Below are 25,132 nucleotides of genomic sequence, written 5' to 3'. Positions count from 1 at the left end.
AGTTAATAAATTACTCAATTAGATGATATTTGGTCTCGTTATATTTTTTGTAACAATGTTTATACAAAATTAACGAAGTTTAAAAAATCGCTAATTTAACTAAAAGTTGGTTTTTGTATAACTAAACTCTACTACTCACTACTCAGCGCAGTGCATATGTTCAAACTGTAGCTCAAAGGTAAATCATTTCGAGTGCGCATTCGGTATATCCGATTTCTTGCAACTCTAAGTATGTATGTATTAAACACATGCTAGTATACCGTAACTTTTCACTTACAAAAAAAAGCTCTAGGTATATCCGTCTAAATACAGTGAAGCTCGGTAATGTGAAGTTGACATAGAACGGACGGATTCTTTTTAGATTTTTTAGGCACAATTATAAGGAATCGGAAGACAACAGTTCATTCAGGAAGTGAAATATTATTAAAATGTAATTGAAAATTTAAATCGTATAAAATAATAATAAGTTTTTGCATGAAAATTTATTTAACCCGTTTAAACCTACCATACCATATAAGGTACAGTCGTTAAACTTTTTTCTGATGTATCTACTCAAGTTTTATGACAATGATTTAGCTTAACTTCAAGTGTAGTAAACAAAACTATAAAAAAAGTTCATTACTCTAAAATTTGTCAGAGAGTGAATACGAATGCAATTAAAACAACTGTTAGTTGTTCTTTTTCTATAATGTCATCAGAAAGGTACATATTTGTTTCGTAATTATTTAATATATTTTGGAATTATTAAATAATATTTTTGTATACGATGCTAGTTCAATATTACTGGAGTTTTTAAATATTTGTACAATGTACAATACAAAATTCGTTATTTATCGAGAGACAGATTTTCGAACGATATTTTCAAATTTGCATTTGCAATTTTGAGTGTACGTAAGCCTACTGTACCATATATGGTGCAGCTGATTCCCTCGCATAATTTTTTTCCGTATTTCTTAAATGACATTTAGACCTTCTTAATTCTATTAATAATAAAAAAAATATAAAATTCTGACAAAATTGGTTTCATGTCTAAATGGGTTAAAGAACTGTCGCTACTGATGTATCGACGATAAAAACATTACGAAGCATATTTCTGCGTTCCGAATAATCGAGTATCTAACGCATACTATTTATTGCAAGTCAAATATCGAATTACATTAAAGCGTAAAAAATAAAAGAAAAATTTAATATATAAGACATATGTATTTCTTTAAAGATATACCTCTGAGCCGCAGATAGTCAAACAAAATCTTACAATATCGACGAAGTTAGAGAATAAAAGCGTGCGGCTCGATTCAGTATCGCATCGAGCGTGATTTGCGAAAAAATTAAAACAAGCGTAAGAGCGCATCGGACAGAATCTAAAACAAACTTATAATTATCATTTGGTAAAATAATTACAGGTGCGTATCAAGTATTACTTTTATACTTTTACAATGTCGTCGAATAAAACAAATAAATAAACAAACGTCTCCGCTGCGCGTCCGTCGCCGATCTATATAAATATATCTTTTTCCATTTTAATATATTATCTCAATTTCTTATTCTATTATAATATTTTGAGTATGTTGACAAATAAAATTTTTAACATAAATTACAGATTTCGGATCAAACAGGATTTGCATCGTAAATATAAAACAATATGTCACAATACGTCGGCGTACTCTCCGATATACACAAATAAATACTTTATATAAAGTTAAATAATTTTTAAAAATCTATTCTAAAAAACTAACGGTTACAAAGTAGTTTTGTATATAGTTTTTTTATTTATATTTTTAAAATCTTCGTTTTAAAATCGTTCATTGGAAATATTCTTCTTACGGAAAATAACAATATACGCTAAAATAAAATTATAATTGTGATTTTTTTTAAATATGAAATAAAATTTCTAAAACAGGCGAGCTCTCCTCTTTATCTCGTTGCGTCGCCATTGCGGCAAGCGGTAAAACTCGTGACGGCCGCACTGCAGAATGGATTCGAACTCGACGTCAGACAAGTGCCGCTGAAGATAAAAAAAAATATATTATCGAAGATATCGCCGAGAGGACGGATCGGAGGTTTCAACGAAACTCACTTCGAGATTGAGTCTGTCGACGTCGTGGGGTAACCTATAGTTGGTGATGAGCAGTAGATGGTACGGATAGATCTTGGCCGGCTCGTGCACCAGATGAGAGTGCGCCATGTTTGGCAGAGACCGACGGACGCCTCCGGGTGCTCGATACGCTCCTCCAACTGAGCCGGCTCCGGCTCTCAGGACCCCCACGAACGTCGACGAAACCGGTATATCAGCAGCAGTCTGCGACACACAAACGCACATTAATACAACGCATAATTAACGATCTAAAACATAAATTTCTACGCATGCTCGCTCATTAAAGTGTTAATTCATTAATCGAAAGCCATATTAAAAACACATCTTTTTTAATTTATCTATATTTACATAAGCGGAGATGTGTCGATATGTCGTTTAGTATTGTTATTACGATTTGCACGACACGACCTCGATAAACGGCTACACGTGTACGAATTTATTATGTATCGTCTTACCATTGCGCTTTGGTCCACATCTGTGATCGATCCTCCGGAAACTGTTGAACGGCAATAAAAAAGCATAAGCTGAGTTTATTTACATCTTAACGATATTACTTAAAGATATGATATACGCTGGACGTCCCGCGAGATCGTCAAGTGAATCTCGAGAATGATTCGCCTTATGTATCTTTCATGTAAAAGATATAATATATTGATTATATATACATATGTATGTTTATTTATATCTATACTATGGTCAATCTCAAAATGTATCGCTTGAGGCGAAAATATTTTATTATGCACGCGACTCCGCCTAATACATTCTGAAAACAACCAATGCGTAGATCGAAATTAATCCATACTTTCTAATAATATTACCTGAACAATGACAACGGTATAAATCAATCACCAGGGTCACATAAACAATAGTGCAAAACAGTGATTTTTTATATCCAATATGTACGACCTAGCTTGATTTGAATTAATGATCACGATATTTATCCGTAAGATTAGAAAAATCTAGGAAAACCTAATCTGTGATTATCCATCGGAATTATAATTATATAATAATCACTAATTTCATATACACGGTGGAAATTAAAAATCACAAAGATTCATATGGTGTTTGAACCCAGGTCATTCAGGCATTAGACATTGACACTAGTCTATTGTGCTGGTAAAATTTAATTGTGATTAGTTAAGATAAATGATTAGTTACTGAAAAAAATTAACTGGAACAAAAACACCAAATAAAATATTGTGTCAACAAAAAAATAAATAACCATGAAATCAATACATCACATGACCAGATATTACCAGAATGAAAACAATAGATGTTATTGCACAAGTACCAAAATAGGGGTAACAAAAATTCGTTTCCGGAACCCAAAAACTACTAATACGAGACACCTCGAATTTTTTTTTTTATAATTAAAACTTTTTAGTTTTATTTAATCAATATTGTATCTTATTGTGCATCTATTTTCCGTAAATTTGAAAGGTAAATTTATGGATGGAAAAATGTGGAATACAAAGAATACAGGGACTATCTAATAGTATAAAGGCACACTATCTCATTTATGCGACCCTAGCGACCAAAACCAGATAATAGCGATCTGTCTCTATCACTACACAAATGCGCCCAAGTTTTTTTTCATTTTTTTTTCATATATTTATTTTTTACTTTCACAAAGTAAAAAATAAATATATAAAATATAAAATGGCATTGACTCTATAAATTTCGTGAATATCACAATGATCGATTTTGGTATCTACAAAATAGATAATAAAAATTTAAAGGATCGCCGACACAATCTAATAATTATAAAACACTACACTAAAAACCTTTTTCAAATAATCCGTTATCCATACTGTGTAACTGTTAACGCGGTGACAATACCGTAAGGAAAAGAAGTTTAATTACATTTTACATGACGTATAAAACTTGTTAAGTTTTATAGATCAATTTTATACGTCCTTTTAAATACACAAATGTACAAAATATTAATTAAATTAGTTTAGAAGGTAAAGCGTATTTTTTATTATTAAAATTATAATCATGCTTAATAAAATAGAGATAAGAATAGAGACACAAGACAGAATTTCCCAAGAGAAATTAATTTACACATCTGTGTGTTTACTCGCCTCGATTTGTTAGCGTTTATTAATCATGATTTTCAAGCAAATTCACATGTAACAATTGTAATTAAGAAACAATTGCGATACTCACTATCAGATTTTCCGCTACTGAACTCGGTGCTGTGAGTCTTATCACCGAGACCGGTGAACGAAAAGTCGCCCTGTAATCAAAAGACACGTTAGGAAAAGAATTACAAATAATGTGTTTCTATTATGCTATTCTAGCGCCTATTAGTATTACAAATGAACAAAATCAATCCTTTTTTCTACTTCTAGGCCACAAATTTAAGAGTGTAAGATAAGATTTCACCTCAGCATACAGAATTTCAATTAGAATCATTAGATTGTTTGAATTTTTAAGATGTACCCCAGTTTCGTACAAAACAATTTATGTAGTTTTATTTTGCCCAGATATATGACTGTTATGTGATGCAAGTTGAAAAAAATATTATCTTATCATTGTGACCAAAGTGTTTTTGTAGTGTAGTTTTATAAAAATTGCAAAATAACAAAAACAAGTTTTTTATCTTAATTTAATGAAAAGTGACACACAACCATATCATTTTCTACATCCTCCCCATTGCGATTTATAAAAGTCCTTCGGCGCTCGCTAATTATATGGATTCATGAAGGAATCAGAAATCTTTTTGGAAAAAAGATTTCTGATTCCTTCATCTAGGATCTTAGACTCCTAGATGAAGGAATACTAGACTCGTCATAGTCTGTCACTGAACTTATGCAATTTCGGAATCATCTACTTACCTACTTAAACGTCTTAAGTAAGGGTATGTATGTATATTAAATATATATATATTGGTATAGTAAATAAATGTATCTTATTACATTTTCTGAATTAATATCCTATATACAGTTATCGAATAACAACGATTAGCATATCTGAAACCACACAAACTAAAAATAGAGCATAATCGAGGCTTTTCAGTATTGATTTTGTTCATTTATTCATATGGTGAAACTAGATATATGAGGACTGTTATATTTATCGTTCCAATTGAATTTGTGATAAAATGGTTTTGAAGTAGAGTTGCGAAGTAAATATAACTAATCGAAGGTTGCCAGACGTCATTTATTACAAACAATTCAAACAAAATCGTACTTTATAATATCAATAAGTATGTAGATATGAAAAGGGAGAATTTTATTTTTTTCCATGTAGTAGATCTAATCTGAGATAAGATTAGAATGAAATATGGCAACCCTGAAATTACAAAGTATACAACATTAATAAAAATAAAATAAAATCATATGTGGGATGATTTTGTTATGTTTTCATTCCAACAAAAATAAAAAAAAATAAAGAAAAAATACCATGTATGCCTTTTAAGATAAAAGTGTCTCAGTATCAACGTTTGCTATTGTTTTAAAAACTATAAATATAACATAAAAACTAAGATAAAAACATAATCTGTTCCGAGTGAAAATATGTACATTGCCGAGAGTGTCGTATTTTGTACGTTTATAGTACGCTCCATCACGAGTACTAATTAAATAGAATTAAAAGACATTTCATTTCGTCAACTTACACCAGTGCTGGATGAAAAAGTGTGTGATCTGGCACCTAGCCCGTAGCCCGGTTTGGGCACTTGTCTCAATGATGAAACGACTGTGAAATATACCAAAAAGAAACGACATCCAAGTATGAATCATTATTTAAAGAAAAAAACACGGAGTAACAAATTGGAATTTTGAAAAATAGTGACCCTAATCTAACTGTGACCTCACTAGTGTATAATTACCAACTTTTTATAGACATCGGCGTCCTGCGATAGATCCGGTTAGTGAAAACACTCAAGACTACTTCAAACAACACGGCAATGTTAACAAAATGATAATGAAACACATCGAACGACAGACAGATTTGAAGTAGTGTGCGAAAACGATCAGCGGATTGATCCGCCTTCCAGCGAAATAAGCATGCTAATCAACGGGACAAACGAAACCTTCGCAATAGTCAATCGGATCGTCGATCTCATTGCGAAGACTTTGTTTGCTGTTATTCGAAGCTCGTCGTACTTACGTTGCATCCGTTGGTCCTTATGGTAGCCGGCAACGTGGAAGACTTGTATCCTTGACGGGTGGCCCCGTGCGTCACTAACACAACATAAGATTACAAAATAACAAAACGAACATAAAAAATAAACACAATTTAGAAAACGCCCCGACCACCATATTGTATGCTAATTTGTAATTAATTGAAGCACTTTTTCATATTTGAACGGCAATTATTTACAAATATGCAGGTTTTATACTCGTTTGTGAAAAACTTTCTAATATTTCACTAAGGAAAATACAATTACCATCAAACATAAATGACAAAGTTTTTCAATTATATTTTTATTCCAATTAAAATTCTACTGTAATTTTAATTTTAAAATATAAAAAAGTCTATTGTAAATTGAAGTATAAACCCAAAAATATTCCATAAATTTAAATTTAAAATCAATACTAAAAAAAAATTGAAAGAAATTTTGGTAATATTAAACCTACAAATTAGTACATTTTTCCAGTATTCAACCTAATTTTTAAAATATATTTGTATTATATAGTAGTTATAAAAATACAATGATAAAAAATTAAATATAAAAAATATTTTTTACATATTGCTATTACAAAAAGGCAACAAATTAAATGGTCAGAATAAAAATCAAATCTAGCTCAATATTGTATTAACAGCCTGTTCATAATTATATTATTTAATGTCAGAATAAATATCAAATAGAATAAAAATAGCATATGGTCAGAATAAAAATTTAGAATGATTAGAATTAAAATATAGGACGATCATGTGAATTAAAAAAAATATAACATAAATGGGCAATAAATTATTTATTTTAGAAATATATTATTAAATATATCACTCACACCAAAACTGTTGGACAGGTTAGGACCTAGCCTGCAAATTAAAATTGTTGGAACATTGTTTCTCAGTGTTCCAAAAGTAGAGTTTTACAAATAACGTTTGAAAGCAAGTTTCCTAAATTTAATATCTCACGCCCAGAAAATCAGCGCCATGTTTGTTTTATCTTATATATGTGAACAAGTGTTTTCTACTATGAACCATAGGAAGAATTCTATTAGAAATAGACTGATAGATGAGCATTTAGCATCACTTTTCAGAATTAATACGTCGCAGTTTGAACCGCAATATAAGGAACATTTAAAAATGCAGTTGCAATTTCATTAATCACATTAATATTTGTGTATTGTTTTTAAAATTTTAGAATAAATTATATTGGCCAGCTGAATTTTTTTCTTTTGTTTTTTGGCCGGCTCCCAAAAAAATTTGCCCAACGCTGGGTTAGGTGCAAGCGAACGAGCGTTGATCAGAAATTGAACACCCCATTAATAACATCAGAACGAAGCAAGAGTAACGACAAAGTGGAGGTGGAGAGCACAATTGACTTGTTGTGTTGACATCTGACAATGTTGCGAGACCAACCAAACAAGTTGGTCCTAAAACACCTTGATAATGATAATAATAATGAACTGCCAACATGCAAATGACAGATCGACCAGTTGTACAAATCTTCAGCATTACAGCAATAACAATATTATACGATAACACTATTGCTAACTGAAAAAAATGATTCTGACCATCTGTTAAAATAATTCTTACCATTTAATATAAATTCTGACCAGTTCAATTTAAATTCTAAGCATTTAATATAAATTCTGACCAATTAATATTTATTCTGACTGCTTATATTCTGACCTTTTAATATAAATTCTGACTAAAAATACGAGCTTTACAAAAAACGACGATGTAAATTCATTTTTAAAAAATTAGATTTAGAATTAGTAACGTAATTGTAATAAAATATTGTAAAATTTTTAAAAAAGCATGGTTTTTAACAATTAAAAAAATTAACATGCAGTTTGTTTATAGATTTTAGAAAATACGTACATTTTATTTTAATAAATGGTCAGTAGTTAAAGGGAAAAATTTAATGGTTAGTAACTATTAAAAAGTCAGTAATATTATTCATAAATTTAATAATTATAAATTGCCATAAATTTCGATTTCATTCATTAACCAAAATTAACACATTACGGTCTACTATTTTGATTGTTTTGACAAGAGTTGACATATTTTTCAAGCTAACAAAATAATTATAAATGTATATATTGCCATCTATTAGTAAAAGTTTAAATCTCTATTATGTTTGCACGATTGATGAAAACAAGTGATCCGACAGACCGTGAAGTTTCGCTATCACGCGAAAACGCGTGAACAGACCATAAAGTGTTAAGACTAACTAAAATACATATATATGTAATAAAAAAATAATTTGTTTTAATTTCGGTTATTGGGTGCAATTTGAGCTTTATTACCAATTTGTCAAAAAGTTACCATTCATAATTATTAACTGTCCGTTAATTATTTTTATTATATTTTTTTGTATATTGATATAACACTATGTATTGTTTTTCGACCATTATGACGCATTGGGGTAACCTGTTAGTTCACGATGGTTTTAATTTAATTAAAATAAATAATAATTAAGTATAATTCAATAATAGTATAGACTGCTTATCAAAAACTTACTAACCAATTATAATTATCAACTATAAATTTATTCTTAAAAAACTAACCATTTAATTTATTACCTAACAAAATATACACATGCAGCTAGTTATTAGATTTTTTTGAAATCTATAAATAGGCAGTTTGTAGTAAATATGGTCTAAAAAAAATTGTTCAAACCATGAGAGAAAATATACTCATTAACAATCACCGAAATGCAGTAATTATAAAAATAGAATATATAATAGCAATATTATTCATTAGAATATATGGGTAGCAACATTTTTATTTTAAACCGAAAACGGAAACAAAACAAGCTGTTGTCAAAATTTAGAACAGTGCCAAAATTAAAAAAGACTTACATATGTAAAATTTGCAAGTTCAACATATACATAATTATTTTTATCAATTTCTTTAGTCCAATTACATTGATTCAAAAAATAATTGAACTTAAAAATAAATAAAAGTACTTTAAAGCAATGTTAACAAAAGTATAAATAACACTAAAGTGAAATGAAAAGCTTTTATAGCCACTTTATAAATTAAGCCAAATCTACATGTAAATAAGCTGGACACAAAATACGTCATTTACATATATAAAAAGCTTTAAAATTCATGCTTTCTCACCTTTACAAACATTTTTGAAAACTATGTCTTTTTAAATCAATAGTGAGGATTAGTTTAGAGGTCCAAAACATTTTTTTTCAAGGGAAGCGTATTTTTCAAAAATTCAACACCAAAATTACCATCAGTGAATTGAAAATGAAATAAGTAAAATTCACATTCAATCCACTGAAATTAAATAAATAATATAAATACTTTGCACTGAATTTATACGACTTTAAGTAAGAAGCAAAGTTTTACACTATTTTAATACTTCAGTATGACATTAAACAAGAGCGAACCAATCTTACCGTTGTAACTAGGAATCTGTCCGACCGATCGGCCGACGCTACCGCGATAACTGCTCGATCGGTCCATGGTGATTGAATATTCTTCGTCGTCGTATAATCTTGGATGATCGACGTTTCTACTAGGCGATGCGCCGACGGGCGATTCGTATCTTAGACGATAAGTAGGCTCTTTATCGGCGGAAGGAGTTCTGAAGATAAATTACAACAAAATAAACGACTTTCATACATAAACAATTCAAAAAAACACTCAATAATACCTGCTAGCATTCCTAGGATCTAAGTTCGCCTTTTTCCATTGCTTTATCTTTTCCCTATCTTTAACATTTTTTAAGAACACTTTGGCCATTCCCGTTTCTATCTTAGCCAACTCTTGTTCTTCTCGTTTCAACTGAGGATCAGTAATATCTCCATTTTTACCATTAACTTTGCCATTTGGTTCTCCATTATCTTCGTCGTCTGATACCGGTACTCCTTTGTAAGTATCAGACCATCGACGACGGCGTTCTATATATATATATACATAAAAATATTAAAGTAGTTATAAACTATATCTAATAATAGAAACTTACCAGGATCAGTGTACGGATACGGCGGAGCAGGAAAATCGTCTCTCTCGATCTTCGGTTTATAACCAGGAGGCGGTTTGCTAGCAGCAGGATAATGTGCTAATTCAATAGGCTCTTCATTATTCATCGCTGGCGATTTAGGCCGTGGTGTTTCACTACGTATGGAATCTACCAGTACGCGCATACCAGGACGGTGAGAGTTCTTAGAACTGCTGCGGGAGTACAAAGTGCCTCCGCGCGAAGAATTAGAAGCTGAAATAATTAAAAAATCTTTATGACATAAAAAATTTGGATACCAGGCTTCTATAAAATAAAATGATTTTTTTGTATTACAATATTTTTGCAATAAACATTAAGTAAATTTTATTTTTCAAACTAGTATGATAGACCAGTGGTATAAAGTGGTATAAATACATGAAAGACCTAGGTTCAAGTTCAATTTTTAACGTGTAGTGGAGATTAAATTTATTGAGTATTATTTAATTATAAATCCGATCATCACAGATTAGGTTCTCCTAGATTTTCCTAATCTCGCAGATAAATAATTAAAATAAAATCGAATTAGGTCATGTATAGAAACATATATTGATTTCACTAATTTACGGACTGGTCTTGCCACTTATTTAGTAGTAGTTGATTTAACGCTTGTCGTATTGCGATGCAAGAATTACAATAAAAAACATGAGGATCTGGATATTGAGGTATTTATATAGCAATTATGAATTTTTGAATTAGAGAAAGTGAACTGTGTTTTGTTACACGTAAGCTATCATTGGGGATATATTATTTGTGGTAAAATATTATAATCCCAACAACTACAGAAAAAATTCCATATAAATAAGTAAATAACGTACATGTGTAATTAAAAAGCACGTTACTACAATTGACGTCGTTACTTAATCTTTTAAAATTATAGTATACTGATTTTCCTAAAAATAAACAATTAATTTTACTCTTTCTCTCTTGCTAGAATAGTAATATAGTTAGATAACCAGTAGATATACAGCACTGTGCAAAAGTTATGGGCCACCTGAATCAGTAACATTATACGAATAATAGCATTACAGCATCTCGGGATTTTATTACCGATTTTTTCTTGTTGCTAAACAATCAACACATCTGCTAAAAACATAAGAGCAGTAATTCTTCGGTGTCAAAATACTTAAATTTTCTATAACTTCAGTGATTAATGAATGATATTTAGCTCTCCACAGATTGTTGAATAGACGATGACACAAACACAAATTAATTATTCTCAAAAAGAATTTTAAAAATTTGGTCTAATTTCGAAGAAAATCCTTTAACTCTTAAAAAACTAGAATAATTACTGCTCTTATGTTTTAAACAGTTGTGTTGATTCTTTGGCAATAAGAAAAAAATCGTTTGGTAATGAAAGCCCGAGGTGGCCCAAAACTTTGCACAGTACTGAATTTCTACTAGTGAGAATAAAATTTAACTTGTAGACGTTAGTGTAATTGTATACTTCTATAAACTGTCGTTGAAACCCAATTTGACAGTTGTGAAACGTCCATTTGCTATTCAAACCCAAACCGAACCTAAACGTATTAACTAAATCAAACCAATAAAAGTTATAAGGCTATAGTTAGTTTTAAACCTTTTTAAATACAGTTTAGAGCAGCATATAATTTCACTAACTTCTTTCAGTTAAATTATATTTTTAAAACATACTTTTAAGGCACCACATTCGCGCAGTGAAAAAATACAGTTTTAATGGTATTGACCAGTGAAATTATAAGTCAATTGTTGATATATTTTAACTGGCCTAGTTAGTGAAATTACATTTAAACTAGTGACAATATAACTTTACTGAAAAATACACATTCACTGTAACATATGTATATATTATTTCAGTAAAATTAAACTTGATTATAGTTTTTTGCCACAATGATAAATTTTAATTTATGGAATTTAGCATTATTTTAATATTTTAACAAACGTTTTTTTTTGTTAATAAATTTGTTAATTAGTCGTCTTAATCCACAAAATATTATATTTATTATTACTATGATTACAAAAATGCAAAAAATAGATGTAATAAATACATATATTTTAAATGAAACTGTCAGTAATACTATTAAAATATGATCAGATAATAATAATCAGTAATTATGTTGTAACACTCATTAAATTAATAAAGCGACAATAGAAATACATATATAGGTTTTAAATATATACTTCAATTATTTATAATACTTTTTGAAGGAATATGTGATAATATATGTAAAAATATTCTATATTTAATTATTAGTCAGGCTCTAAAACTCAGCTTTATAATGTTATTGTAGATGATTTATGAGTATTTTTTCAGCAAATGTTGAGTTTTTCAAAATTAAATTAAAGGTAAATTTAAATTTATGTAAGATTTGTAGCAATAATAAGTTCAAACTTCTTGCAATGTTATCATTTATATACATATATTATATCTTAGAAACCCGATTTTAAAATAGATCTATATAATATATAGATAACAATCTGACATTAGGATATTTATATATAGCTCTATTTGAATGCAATTGAATGCATATTCTTTAGTATATACTCTAAGGTTATTCTCAAAGATCTTACAATATGGTTATAAATAGGCAAATTATAAATAATATTTGCTATGCTTCACTTCGCAGACAGATAATAAATAAAAATAATAAGGCTTTGAATAAAGAACTTAAAAGAGTAGTTCCATTACGTAGAAGATAAATTATTAACCGCTCAAGGACGGGTCCTACACATGTGCGGGATTTTCGAACTTAGCGTTAGACCAGCACTCACACATGTGTGGGATTTCACTTTGCATTACACAGTGAGGTCTTTTCATTTTAATAATATTTTATTATTTTAATTAGTACTTTGTTTTATTTCTCAAAATTTAAACCAATCTCGCAAAGATGGAATTATGCATTATGAATCATTATTTCTATTATTTAATTTTATTATTATTATATTATAAAGAAACGGGTGGGAATTGCTTTAAGAGATATATGCATTTAAATACATACTTTGTTCCATAAAACGATTTTTTTGTGCATGTAGGGTAAATCTTCGGAATTTTTCTTCCGAAAATAATTCATTACAGAGTTATTATTGTAGTTTACAGTTCAGATTAATGCTCGCTCGAACTTAATCTGTTCAACAATTCGTTTTATGGAACAATTATTTTATATACATATATTGCTCATTAATATTTTCCTGTATTTTTTTGAGTAAATATTAAAAAAAAAAGTCTGTTGTAAATTTATTATTTATCTAAAAAAAAGAGAAAAGAAAATAATATTGGTTTTTTGAAAAACTTTTGAAAAATATTTGAGGTATGAAGTGGTTAAACTTCAATGTCAATCTTTGTTGAGAGAAAATGAAAAATATACGTACAATGTGGTCTATGGAAATGTGGACTAGTTGGTGGTCGATCGTATGGTTCTATAGGACGACGTAAATATCCTTGGGCTGGCTGCTCAGTTAAGTAGCTGTAGGTCAAAATGCGATGCGGCGCTCCGACGGGGCCGTCGTTGGCGGAACCGCTGCGTCCATAATCGCGCAAGATCAATCCAGGAGATCCAACGCGACTCCAATAGCTTCCGTATTGCTAAAAATATATATTTTTAAAATTAATATTAGGTATAAAAATTTTAATTTAAATATCTAAGAGCAAACAAATATTTTCAAAATAAAAAAAATGTGTTGTTCAAACCTTTCTATTCATACTATTGTATGGATTGTAGTAAGAACCGTTCAAACTGGGTGTACGTGACCTCATTGAAAACTGAAAAAGTTCCCAAAAAAAAAAACATAACAAATGCAAAAACAAAATTAGCATAAAAATCAACATGCAATTAAAAAAAACATAACGAATAATTAAAATAATGTAACTTCAAAACTTTCATTTTAAATTAAAGATCACAAAAATTTGTTTTACTGCATGATTAACACCAAGCTGTTAAAATTTATATACAGTAATATATATAAAATTAAATATTAGGATACATTTTAATTTTATGAAAGCTCATATGAAAATATTATTGTATAAAAAAATAATGCAAAAAAAAATGGCCATCATAAAACAAATAATGTATAGTGATGAACAAAAATAAATCAAGACATTTTTTTAAAACAATCATTGAACTCATTATTACGAATCAAACAAAATTCAAAAACGTTATTTAAATAAGAAAAACACATTTAGCAAATTATTAAAATTAAAGAAAGAGCAAAAATGCACTAATTTTTTTTTTTAAATTAAAAACTGAATATTTAAAAGTTCAAGGTACCTGCATATCACTTGCAGCTACGCTAGAAGCTCGGTCGACTTCCGAATCTGTGGCATGACCGTTGCTAGGCGGTATACTCTCAAGACCTGGTCCTGGACCACAACGAGGATGCCAAATCGCTCCACCTAAAAACATCCAAATAAAACCAAAATAAAATCTGCTATTAAATTAAAACAAATTTTAAAACAAAAAAAAAACCTTGAAGGAACATCTCTTCTCCGTCTCCAAATGGATCTCCACATTTCGTGCAACGAGCACAAGTCGGATGGAAATGGTGATTATCTCCAGCCTAAATAAAAATAGAATCAGTTTGCTTTAAAAATAAAAAATAAATAAAATGTTAAATAAATAAAATTTTGAAATACCTGTAAAACTTTTCCAGATATAAACCTTTCGCAATAAGCGCACTTTACACCATAAAGCTTTTGATAATCCTTCTCACAATAAGGAATACCATCTCGTCCCATATATTCTCCATGTAATATACTTCCACAAGCCCGGCAAGCAAAACACTGCATATGCCATTGCCTATTTCACAAAAATATATTATAAATAAAAATTAAAAAATAAACAATAAAAAATATCATTACCTCTCTAATGCCACTAAAGCTTGTCCGTCGGAGAGTTCTTGACTGCAACCAGCGCATTCTAAAAAGCATTTTTTTATAAATAACTTAGTTATATCTAAAGATTATTCACAAAATAATCAGTACCATTGGGATTACTCGTGGTAGGACTAGTAGATTGATTATAGACAACTTCTTTAACTGGCACCATTACACATTTTTGGCACAACACTTCCTTTCCGGTATAGGTAACTTTCTCACCAGATGGAAATGCTTGCCTTTAAATAAAACAAAAATGATTAATGACTTGCATTGTATTTGAAAATATCTTTTAGAAAGAGTATAATACCTGCATCTACCGCATGTAAAGCATTTTTGGTGGTAAGTGTTTCCGAGAGCTGAAACGACTTCACCTTCTACATAATTTTTACAAGCAGCGCAGCGTGTTCCAAACTTTTTTTGGTAGTCCTGAAAAAACAAAAAACATTTTTAATTTCGCGGTCTATCAATAGCGGAATAGCCAGATATATCTAATGTTGGTTTATACAAATATGATCAATATATTCTATTTTAGTTTATGTTTAGATAAACGTTTTAGCACTAGAAACAAAAAAAATACTGGCGTTTTATTATTTTCAACTGACCATAATGAAATAATATTATGGACGTTTTAATGAAAAAAAATTGACTATTTAATTTGTTGCATCAAGATTTTTTTATTTTTATGAAAATCCCCAAAAAATATTACAGTTAAACGATTTTTTCCTAAATAACAGCAGTATTTTTTACTGAAATTCACTGTTCTGTTGAACAAAATAATGAATATTAATCAGATAGATGTGCCAATTTTTATTGTTTAATTATTTTTTTAATATTTGCTTCAGTGAATCAATTGTTGATTATTTTTTTAAAACATAGTAATTGATTATTTACAATTTTTTTAATTAGTATAGATTATTGTACTAGCATAGTTTATCAGTGAACTTATTTTATATTTATTTTTAGAAAGAGATACTGACGCGTGAAAGAAATAACAGGTGACTCACTAATTAGTCGCTGGCATTTAAAGGGTTAAATGGTTAAAATCGAACTTGGAATTAGAATTAAAGTAGGAGTATGTTTGGAAACTATCAAACTAGTTATGTTTTGTATTTATTGTTAATTAAATAAATTGTAGCGTACCTGTGGACAATAGTATACGCCGTCCTTGCAGAAAAATCCGCCTTGTGCCAAAGAAGTTTCACAAGTCCGACATATGAAGCAGGACATATGGAAGTACTTGTCGGTGACGCGAAGCACTTCTCCCGAACATTTTTTCTTGCAGGCCTCACAGTATGTTTTACCTGTAACAAACATAAAAACAGAATCATTAGTACATCTCGATCCAATGATACAATTCAATTAGCGTCTCGTGTATAATGGACAGAAACAATACGAGGCTATTTAAGAGCAATGCCTGAGAAAATTCAAGGGTATCTTGACGGCCCGAATTATGTAATCATTCTGTCATTGCCTAGACCGTTCTTATAAAGCCATTACATCTGCAGTTCACCTGACAATGGACACATTTTAACGAAATGAAAAACCCATCTCATCTTAGAGGGGAGTTAGCGAGCATGGCGTCATCGTGGTGGATCATTAAGCGGATTGGACGATGATATCGTCCCGCATGCATGCTGCAGATAGGTCGACTAAATTATTGAAAATTAACAACCATGCAAGTCATCGCCGAGGGCGATTAATGTTTAATTAGATGGATGATGCGCTCGTTACGTGGCTAAATTGGAACAAGGTAATATTGCCCTTTCCCGACATTAGCAACTGGTACAACTTTAACCCGTTGTAGTCTAAAGTTTTTTTAATAAGTGTTGCCACAAGCCCAAGTCATTTTGGATGAATATATTATATGACCATTAAATATAAAAAAACTTTTTCTCCTATATTATATGAAATAAATTAAATTTTGGCATAATTAAATTTAGAAATTCAATTATATGTTAATAATATAAATAATATATTGTTAATTTAAAAAATATAAATATCATATTAATTTATTTATTTATTACTATAATTTTAATTTTTTAATTGGAATATATTTTGTTTTTTGAAATTTAATTTTTATAATTAATATTAATCTAATTACATTATATTATATATATTTATATAATAAATGAAATATTTAAAATACGTTTTATTTATTTTATTTATAATATTATTAATTTTAAGATACAATTTTAAATAATTTGATAATAATAAAAAAAACAAGACTTACAGGGTTAAGATTTTTTTAGCACGCTGAATTTAGCTGAATTTGTATATAAATCCCACGCAAATCGGATGAGATTACTGGTTAGTAATTGGCTCATTGAGGATCAAGGTACCGCAAGTAAATATTGTTATTAAAAGGTCATTTTTAATGTTTTGCAGTTGCATGGAAAACGGAACTGACCTTGACAACCACATCAACAATTTTATTTTATTTAATAAATTTCCTTATACAATCGGTTAATATTTCTTCAAGCATCACGTCATTTCATAACCGACTGTTTATTTATATATTATGTATTTGCCATAAAATACCACAATGTCAACACAGCGGTCATCATAAAGCATATTGTAAAATTTCCGTTTTAAAATAAACATATTCAATAAGTATATTGAGAATTATCAATATTCTACGGTACTAAATCGATTTATTCTTAAATAAATATAAATATTTATTTTAGGTTCTTAAATAAACAACGAAAAACGGCAAATAAAGATAACCCAGAAAACTATTGCCAAAGCTCAAGACATCAACTCGATGTCAATAGCAAGAACAAGACAAGGATATACATTGTACATCTCATAGCTGTTATCTTGTACTTGGATATTTCCATTCTTAGTCCATCTGCATTCCTTAAGCAGTTAAGCGTAATCATTAAATACCGTTCTTACAGCATCGACGTCAAAACCGCAGAACATACTAAAAAGATCTTCCGAAGCACTCCAGCCATTAATACTTATGAATTTATAGTCCAGATAAAATCGTTAACAGCTCCTTGGCGTACATGTGCACATAAAAGTGCGAACATGTGTGAGATTACGCTCGAGCTGGCTGATGTCATCTGGTGAGGAAAATCGCGCATTGATAATTAAAATCAGTTTATCCTCGGATGAACATCGGGGAATTAATTAGTTAAGCCACTGTAAGGATAAAGCGTCGGCAGATGTATTCACAAGGGTTGCAGTTGAAGACCTAAAAAGGGTCTTGAGATTTAGTTAGGTCATGTTTGTGATTTTATTACTTTAATACAGGGCTGTGGAGTCGTTAAAAAAAACACGACTCCGACTCCGACTGCGATTCCGATATTAACCAACAACACGACTCCACTCCGACTCCGACTTCGACTCCGACTCAAAAAAGTTTAATTTTATCAGGTATTTTTGGTGTTTTTCTACACGTTTAATATTCATACGCTATACACATTCATTATTACGCAATTAAAAATTCATAAATTTCATAATTTAAAAAATGCTCGGAGTCGCTCATTTTTCACGACTCCGACTCCGACTCCAACTCCGGCCAAAACTCCACGACTCCAACTCCGACTCCGACTCCGATATTAACCAACAACCCGACTCCACTCCGACTCCGACTCAAAAAAGTTTAATTTTATCAGGTATTTTTGGTGTTTTTCTACACGTTTAATATTCATACGCTATACACATTCATTATTACGCAATTAAAAATTCATAAATTTCATAATTTAAAAAATGCTCGGAGTCGCTCATTTTTCACGACTCCGACTCCGACTCCAACTCCGGCCAAAACACCACGACTCCACGACTCCAACTCCGACTCCGACTCCACAGCCCTGCTTTAATATCATTCATATTTGTTGATATTACAATGCCTTATAATAAGTGACATTGGTGACTTCATCCAAAATTTTGTTTATGATCCATAGTCAATAGAAAAATTCCGACGGTTTCCAATGGCCATTCTTTCATAATGGATTTGACACATATTTTCTCTACCTGTCAAATTCCAAACAGCTGATGTTAAGGCCATGATTACAATCAGAAAAAAATAACTTGTCGCTACCTTTCTTATTTTTCTTAAGATTCTAGAGAGTTCATATTTTATTAAAATACTTCAGCGCTTTGTCATCCTCCAGAAACTCGTACGATTGATCAGATGTATAGATTATTATTTAATTTTATAGTCATTGAGTTCAATCTTTCTTATATAATATTGTGATTCTTCTCTATGACTTTTGACTTGCAGTGTAATTTAACTTTTAATATTTTGATTTCTCAACGCAACTAAATAATTTTAATATTTAATTTCAATTTATACAGTAATAATAGAATGTGATGGTTTTGTACTGAAGAGATCACAGATTTTCGGACGTGATTAACAATTACGAGTATTCGAAAGATTGTATAAATACATAAAAAATCAACAGTTAGATAATGTTTTTTATTCTGTTTTTATGTGAATTTCATCTTACGCTATTCTAAAAATTAAGTATAATACATTATTATTTATGTGATCTAAAAAACTCATTCAAATACAAGAGATATCATCAAAGAGAAAATATAAAATAAACTATAGTTAAACATAGTCAACAAACAGACCGAACTAAAAATAAATGGAACTACATAAATTTAGATTATAAAGACAACAAATATAAATTCCAGTATTAGTAAACATAATACCAACATTTCAGGATTGATTTTTGTCAAGACTAGCAAAATTAGTCCAAATATAATTAACGCAATTTTTTCGAGACGTACAATTTAAACATTATTTTCTCAATGAATTAAAAATGTCGAAAAAATCAGATAACACTAAGTGGAACCAATCTCTTCTTCTCGTTCTTTCCCACACGACGAAACTGGAATTATTCGCTGCAGTCAACTACCGCTTGCAAAGGCGAAGGATATACGAGAATAACTAAAAAAACAACAAGAGCAAAGCACGTTTGGGCAGTTGGCAGTTGCAACTTATGAGGATATGACCCAGAGGCCCAATTTGGGGCCGGGAGCGAATCTAAACAAACTCGGCGAGCAAGGACACCGGTTGGTGCCCCAGACTTCGAATCTGCTATATTGCCAAGGTGACGGACGCGCTGCGTTCCCATCGTCGCGTCGTTCTGAGCCCTTACTAAAATAAATTTACGAGCGTCCATTCATAACGTTTGTGCGTTAACTTTGTATTTATAGCGTTTGTATAGCGGGAGAGATATGCGTGACAACAGCGAATCGAACAAAAAGGACAATGAGGGACGTGACGGTGTGACCATGCTTGCAAAGTACAATATAAAGACAAGAAAGCAATAGGTGTCAATCGAGGTGAATAACTTTATTAGGTAATAAGGAAATATGTCTTACTAGTCAGTGGTGTAGTGAGACCGGAACACAATACAACGTAGTTCCGGAACTTTGTAAATTTGTTAGTAGATTTGATAAGATCAAAAAATTATTCGTGCAAAAAAAGAACCAGATCTAACAATGATTTATAAGAAGGTATGTTTCTTCGTTCAAGAAGATCAAATAAATTTAAGCAGATCTTCTAGTGATTTGTTATTAGAAGATCTGCACAATCCACATATAGCGCAACAAATAAAATAACTAGGGTAATCGTCTTCGGGTTCACATAAACTGAAATCGATTTTCGATGAAATCGAATCTGATTTTATTGCTTTTGACGTGAATTTTTTACTTCTGAGAAGTGATAATTGTTTTTGCTCTCTTCTATTGACCAAAATTCGGTTTGAATATACTTCGATCAATATTTATAAAAATATAAAATCGCGCCAGCACAATCCTAGTATAAACCTAGTATAAAAAGACAGTTTATAGTTAATGCATTAATTCGGTAACAAACAAAATAACAAGGGTAATCGTCTCCAGGTTCACATAAACTCAAATCTTATTGATACCCCAAAACGGGGTACCATTAGAACTACATCATTGTTACTAGCTGCAGACATCCATATTCATATGGATTCGTGGATGGACTATAACTTTGAAATTTAAAACCATTACTCAAACTTTTTAACTAGGTTATGATAATGACGGAAGCAACTCGCAAAGAATCACACGTTCCAGAAGCATTTAACAAATGGCTACAAATGCAAAAACAATGTTAACTTTTACTCGAATGTTTGCCGTACGAGTTTGCGTCGTTAAAATCTGCAATTTAAATTCCAAAGAAAATACAAGCAATGCATGGAAAGGTGAAGAAAGTGTGGAATTTAAATGCGAATTTTAAAATCATTTTATAGTAGCATTATTTTTGGTTTTGGACATTAAAGGAATATGTATTCTTTCGAAAGCAGTTTTAAAAGCATGTCTACAGTTTTTTAAAGTTACTTAAGTCGCAGCTGTAATATTTCGATTATTCTAGAGTACCACAGGTATCCAATCTGGGTCTTATGCTCTTTCTCTTCATTAACGACATATGTACGTAAATGCGGCAATTGAGTACTCAGAATATTTATTATTTGTTAATGACCTGAAAGTCTTCGTACCAATTCGGAGTCGTTCTCTTATCAAGTGGTTATATTTCCCAGTGCCCTTTGTCAGGCGGGATTATCTTACAGTTAGACAGTGCCAATAGCCGCCAGTTGAAGTGCCAAGCGACGCGGCGCAGATCGCGTACTTTCTCAGTCTCTTAGCCACTGCCGAACAATTCACACGTAGTTAGGATGAAAACGACTTACGGCTTGCGATTTTCAAAACAGATTCTAAATATTGAGTTCTTTGAAAACTCATACCTTAGACTGAATTCGTATAATCAAAGTTTTCTAGTGCCTAAATAAAACCATTGTTTCAAAAAAATATGTGTTGTATTTAAACCCTTTACAAGTCAAAACATAAGCGCAAGTCTCAAAAAACAAACCTTCAAAAATTGCATATTAGTCTTCAAATACCAACAATGAAAAAACACTTTCATACTAGAATACATATATTATAAAAATATTTCGCGAAACCACGTTAATCCACTAATCTCGTGTATCTGTGATTAAGATAAAAACAACGTAATATTTAAATACAATCACAAGATGCTAAAGCGATTAAGATAAAAACAACGTTATATTTACATACAAATACAAAATGCCAAAGCACATATTGCTTTAGAGTTTAGACTCTAAAAGTCTAAAGCAATGTATATATTGTCTTTAGCTTCTAAATTTTAGAGGCCAAAAACAACATATCAATGGTTCTATATCTTCAATGAAATTCACTCAAATTATTACTTAATTTCTTGTTTTTTTTTTCTATATATATTTTTATTTTTTGGAAATATGAAAGATATATATCTCTACAAATATTTCGTTCAATAGTCTGATTGCACGTGTCCCGAGAGTGTCTCGGAATAAAATGTGGAGTAAAAGACACTGCGTAATGCCATATGAATCTAGTCACCTTTCAGGGCCGGGTTAATGAATGGTGGGAGTATTTTCGTGCTTCGAGGTTTAATAGAAGTTTCAAGTAAATATTTTGAATCCATCAATACCAAAAACATCCGTCCCGCTTTTCTTCAAAGAAATACGGTCACACAACATCAGTGACTTTAAAATAAACGGATCGACACGCACATGTGTTAATGCGTAGACAAGAGTTTATCCTCTCATTAAAAATCATATTTAAAAACAGAATTAGACTAACTTTTGATAGCCCGCTTCTTTTCTACGAGGAATGCACACGAATAGTATCACTTGAATCCGTCAAACTCCAGCAGCACTACTGCCACTGAAGATTTCAAAAATGGACTTATATGTAGAAAAGGAGCACTTTCGCGGATGACCGGATTACTGCGATAATGACCATTGGACAGTTTCCAATAAAATATATAATATATCATCGATTACGTGGAGGAATGTAGTATTTTTTTTATAGAAGGCAACTTTCGCTTCGGTTCGCGGCGCATAGTCACTTCCAAGCGTACTCCGCCACTTTCTATCGAATCTTCGAACTCTTTCTCGGTCAAGAGGACACGGCTTGCATAATCGGGCAAAAAAAAGTTACGTCAAAGTTTTTTGGAGCCGAGACTTTGGAATGAACGCGTTTGGACACGCGCCGCTGGGTTGGCTGAGGGTCCAGGACCATTATGGACGAAGAGAGGAGGGACCATTGTGTTCAGCCGGCCGTGGACGGCTGACTCACCTGGACACAAAGGCGACAAACGGAATAAAGAGGACGCGGACTAATAATCGTCGACGGCTAGCGATTAAAGATCAAAGAGTTTTGATTTTTTAATGCGGATAGCAGCTCAGAAATATCTGCTAACGCTCGCAAAAGTCAACTTCAAAGATACCAGACACAATAGATCAGCGCTATAAATTGAAAAGAAGCACGGGGTCACTACTATGATTTTTCTACCAATTTTGCATTTCTTTGACACAAAGATAAAATAACGATTTTGTAACAGCGTGGAATTTAACATAAATCAGTAGTACAAAAATATATGTAATCAAGTTTATAAAGCGAAAGTAATAAAAATAAACACGACCAATCGACCGCGAAGCTATTTGCGATCGCCCAAGTTTTAGCATGAAATTTACATCGAATCTCTTGCTAAAACGTTTGTCTAATCAAAATAATGGTTTAAATTTAGGATTGAAATATTTTAAAAATTCATTTTATAAATAAATACGTATTATATTTATAATTTTGATGTATCAAATTGAAACCGTAGAATGAGTTATTTCTTACACATGCGGAATTACGGAAATAAAAAATGTATTTTTTCCAGAAGGGGGCAAAAGTAGGCCAAACAATGTTCAGTTTTTATTATTTCGTTTTCATTAAGATTCATAATATTGCATTTAATTAAACGCAATTTTCTGGTCAATTTCAAGTGGGAGATGCAAATGCCCCTAAATGACGTCCCTACGTTTAATCCACGTCAAAAGCATTAAAATAATGCCGTCGCAGTAGAAACACTCGGTTATCTAGCGTCTAGACAAAAAGAGGCATCTTTATTAAAATGGGACTCTATCATGAGCAAAGTTTTTTGCAAATCCAGTTAAAGCATCCAACACAAATCATAAAGATTCAAAGTATTTAATAGACCGCCATCAATAATTTTAGTAGCAAGTCAGCAGGAAGTAAAAGTCTGGCCACCACAGCAATAAAAAATATTAAGAATTATTTATGTAAGATAACTATATTTTTTGTAGTGAATTTACTAGCATTTTTTTAAATTTTAAATTAAAGGAAGAGCGAACTTCTCGGCTTTAAATAAGTACAACATGAATTATGAATCACAGTGTATTATATCAGTCTTAAAAATACAATTCAAACTGATTAGATTTAGGTATGCGTCACACTTGCTTTCATGAAGATAAAGACAACTATAACAAAAAAAAATGACTAGAAAAAAAACAATAATTTTATTACAGTATAGGATCTATATGCTCTCTATACAATAACTATATTATAATAATTCTGTAAAAAAATACTGAGCCCTTTTTATTATTAATATTTTAAATAAACAATATCGGCGATATCTAAGGGACGATAGCTTATTAAAAAAAACTTATTTATGTGACAAAAATATTGTTGTACAATGTAAGTAATAAGTAAAATAATATTTTTAGAAATAAACTTGTATACTTTTAAAATATTTCGCGTGCAATTTATTAACGAGATAAGATAAGAGCCTATTCTTGATAACGTTCCTATCACGAAAAATTATAAGATAAACTTTGATTTTTTTCAGAAGAAATAATTTGATAAATTTATTTCAAAGCATAAACTAAAAAAATGTTACTTGTGCTATGGTTGTCTTCGTGTTGAGTGTGCGTCATCTCTGAAATATTATTATCGCCTTGCGCTCATTCTCGACTATATCGATCGCGATCGCGAATTTACTGCAATCCTTATCGTTGTCGCTAAATTACAATTATACGTCAACCACGTCTGTATCGCATACTTTTTGATTATGTTTATGCGTAAGAAAAAATGTTTATTGACAGTCTCAACAGTTCTTGGAATATTTGATTTCAAAGATTGCACTGTCCCATTTTTTTGACGGAAAACATCAAACGTCATACAATCTCGACGCCTTATCAAGGTGAGCTACTGTTGC

General features: G+C 30.7%; 1 protein-coding gene and 1 long non-coding RNA gene across 24 annotated transcripts in view; one reads left to right on the top strand and one right to left on the bottom strand.

The window, feature by feature from the left end:
* Positions 1-1,183: 1,183 nt before the first annotated feature.
* The window catches only part of Unc-115a (actin binding LIM protein Uncoordinated 115a), a 58,291-nt gene continuing 34,342 nt past the window's right edge, over positions 1,184-25,132 (bottom strand). For 5 of the 23 annotated variants that reach the window (XM_088202387.1, XM_088202377.1, XM_088202378.1 and 2 more), the window contains 17 exons: positions 16,228-16,388; positions 15,395-15,513; positions 15,193-15,323; positions 15,070-15,127; positions 14,845-15,007; positions 14,678-14,768; positions 14,480-14,604; positions 13,903-13,974; positions 13,584-13,797; positions 10,203-10,451; positions 9,891-10,137; positions 9,634-9,821; positions 5,718-5,797; positions 4,265-4,334; positions 2,551-2,591; positions 2,078-2,299; positions 1,184-2,005 (listed from right to left, as the gene is read on the bottom strand). In XM_088202387.1, the coding sequence (XP_088058513.1) occupies positions 1,892-2,005; positions 2,078-2,299; positions 2,551-2,591; positions 4,265-4,334; positions 5,718-5,797; positions 9,634-9,821; positions 9,891-10,137; positions 10,203-10,451; positions 13,584-13,797; positions 13,903-13,974; positions 14,480-14,604; positions 14,678-14,768; positions 14,845-15,007; positions 15,070-15,127; positions 15,193-15,323; positions 15,395-15,513; positions 16,228-16,388 (2,345 nt within the window). In that variant the 3' untranslated portion in view covers positions 1,184-1,891. Of the gene's footprint in view, positions 2,006-2,077; positions 2,300-2,550; positions 2,592-4,264; positions 4,335-5,717; positions 5,798-6,211; positions 6,286-9,633; positions 9,822-9,890; positions 10,138-10,202; positions 10,452-13,583; positions 13,798-13,902; positions 13,975-14,479; positions 14,605-14,677; positions 14,769-14,844; positions 15,008-15,069; positions 15,128-15,192; positions 15,324-15,394; positions 15,514-16,227; positions 16,389-25,132 lie in introns of all 23 variants that reach the window. The other 18 variants (XM_088202388.1, XM_088202381.1, XM_088202380.1 and 15 more) reach the window with 7 other exon arrangements.
* On the top strand, positions 5,598-6,589 carry LOC148227852 (uncharacterized). Its single transcript, XR_015812007.1, has 2 exons — positions 5,598-5,830; positions 5,944-6,589. It is a non-coding gene; the product is annotated as an uncharacterized LOC148227852 (long non-coding RNA).

Source organism: Plectrocnemia conspersa, unplaced genomic scaffold (genome assembly GCF_051122295.1).
Source record: "Plectrocnemia conspersa isolate PC_06_02 unplaced genomic scaffold, ASM5112229v1 ptg000013l, whole genome shotgun sequence".
NCBI lineage: Eukaryota > Metazoa > Arthropoda > Insecta > Trichoptera > Polycentropodidae > Plectrocnemia > Plectrocnemia conspersa.
Note: the sequence above shows the minus strand (reverse complement) of the source record. Positions and strands in the feature narration are given on the sequence as shown.